This window comes from Myotis davidii, unplaced genomic scaffold, assembly GCF_000327345.1.
Source record: "Myotis davidii unplaced genomic scaffold, ASM32734v1 scaffold299, whole genome shotgun sequence".
NCBI lineage: Eukaryota > Metazoa > Chordata > Mammalia > Chiroptera > Vespertilionidae > Myotis > Myotis davidii.
The window spans coordinates 9495574-9496408 of NW_006293088.1; the positions used below are offsets into that span (position 1 = coordinate 9495574).

Below are 835 nucleotides of genomic sequence, written 5' to 3' on the forward strand. Positions count from 1 at the left end.
AGAGATCCAGAAAGCAGGGCTGACTGTGCCCGGAGGCTGCTCTCGGGGCGGGCCTGCCGCCCAGGCTCCAGGCCTCCTCTGGCCCCGTGGCCTCACTTTCCCCCTGGCCTTGCAGGGGAGCCATGATGAGCTGTCGGATAACGAAGAGGACCTGGACGAGAAGTCGGAGAGTGAGGGTAGCGACTACTCTCCTAACAAGAAGAAGAAGAAAAAACTCAAGGACAAGAAGGAGAAAAAAGCCAAACGAAAAAGGAAGGGTGACGATGAGGATGCCACCGACGAGGGATGCCTGAAGGTAAGCCCTGAGGCCGGCGGGCGGACCCGGCTCCCACAGGCGGGGTGCAGGGGGTGCGGGGGGCTGGCTGACGGGTCTGTGTGTGCGTGTGCGTGTGCGTGTGCACTGCCTGTGAGGGATGCCGCAGCCACAGGTCAGACACACATTTGAAGTAACGACGGTGTGAGGGTTAGGGGTCTGGGAGGCGGCCATTCAGCCTCGAGGTCTGGTAGCGATCCTGCCCGACGGAGCTCTCTCTGGGGAGAGGGATGGTTTGAGCTCAAGTGTCCTGTCAGGAGCCTCTCTCTTGGAGCCATTTGGGAAAATAAATCACAAATAGAGTCTTTGCCAGCAGGAAGCGGCTGGACAGCTCCGCTTGGAGTAGAAGGGGAACTTGGTAGGGAGCCCAGGTCTGGATCCTGCCCGGGGCCCTGCAGGACTGAGCCAGTCCCGGAGCTGGAGGAGGGGCCTAGAGCCCCCCTGGGCCAAGCTCTGAGAAGTGTGGGCGCCTCTGAGGCCACACCCTGGGGCTCCTCGGGCGGGGGGGTGGGGGTTGAGGGT

At 62.3% G+C, this 835-nt stretch overlaps 1 protein-coding gene across 1 annotated transcript in view; it reads left to right on the forward strand.

Moving 5' to 3' along the window:
- CHD5 (chromodomain helicase DNA binding protein 5) overlaps window positions 1–835 on the forward strand; it is a gene marked incomplete at its 5' end in the record, with an annotated part of 98893 nt that overhangs the window by 27915 nt on the left and 70143 nt on the right. The window contains 1 exon segment of the mRNA XM_015565951.1: window positions 116–295. Coding sequence (XP_015421437.1) covers window positions 116–295 — 180 coding nt within the window.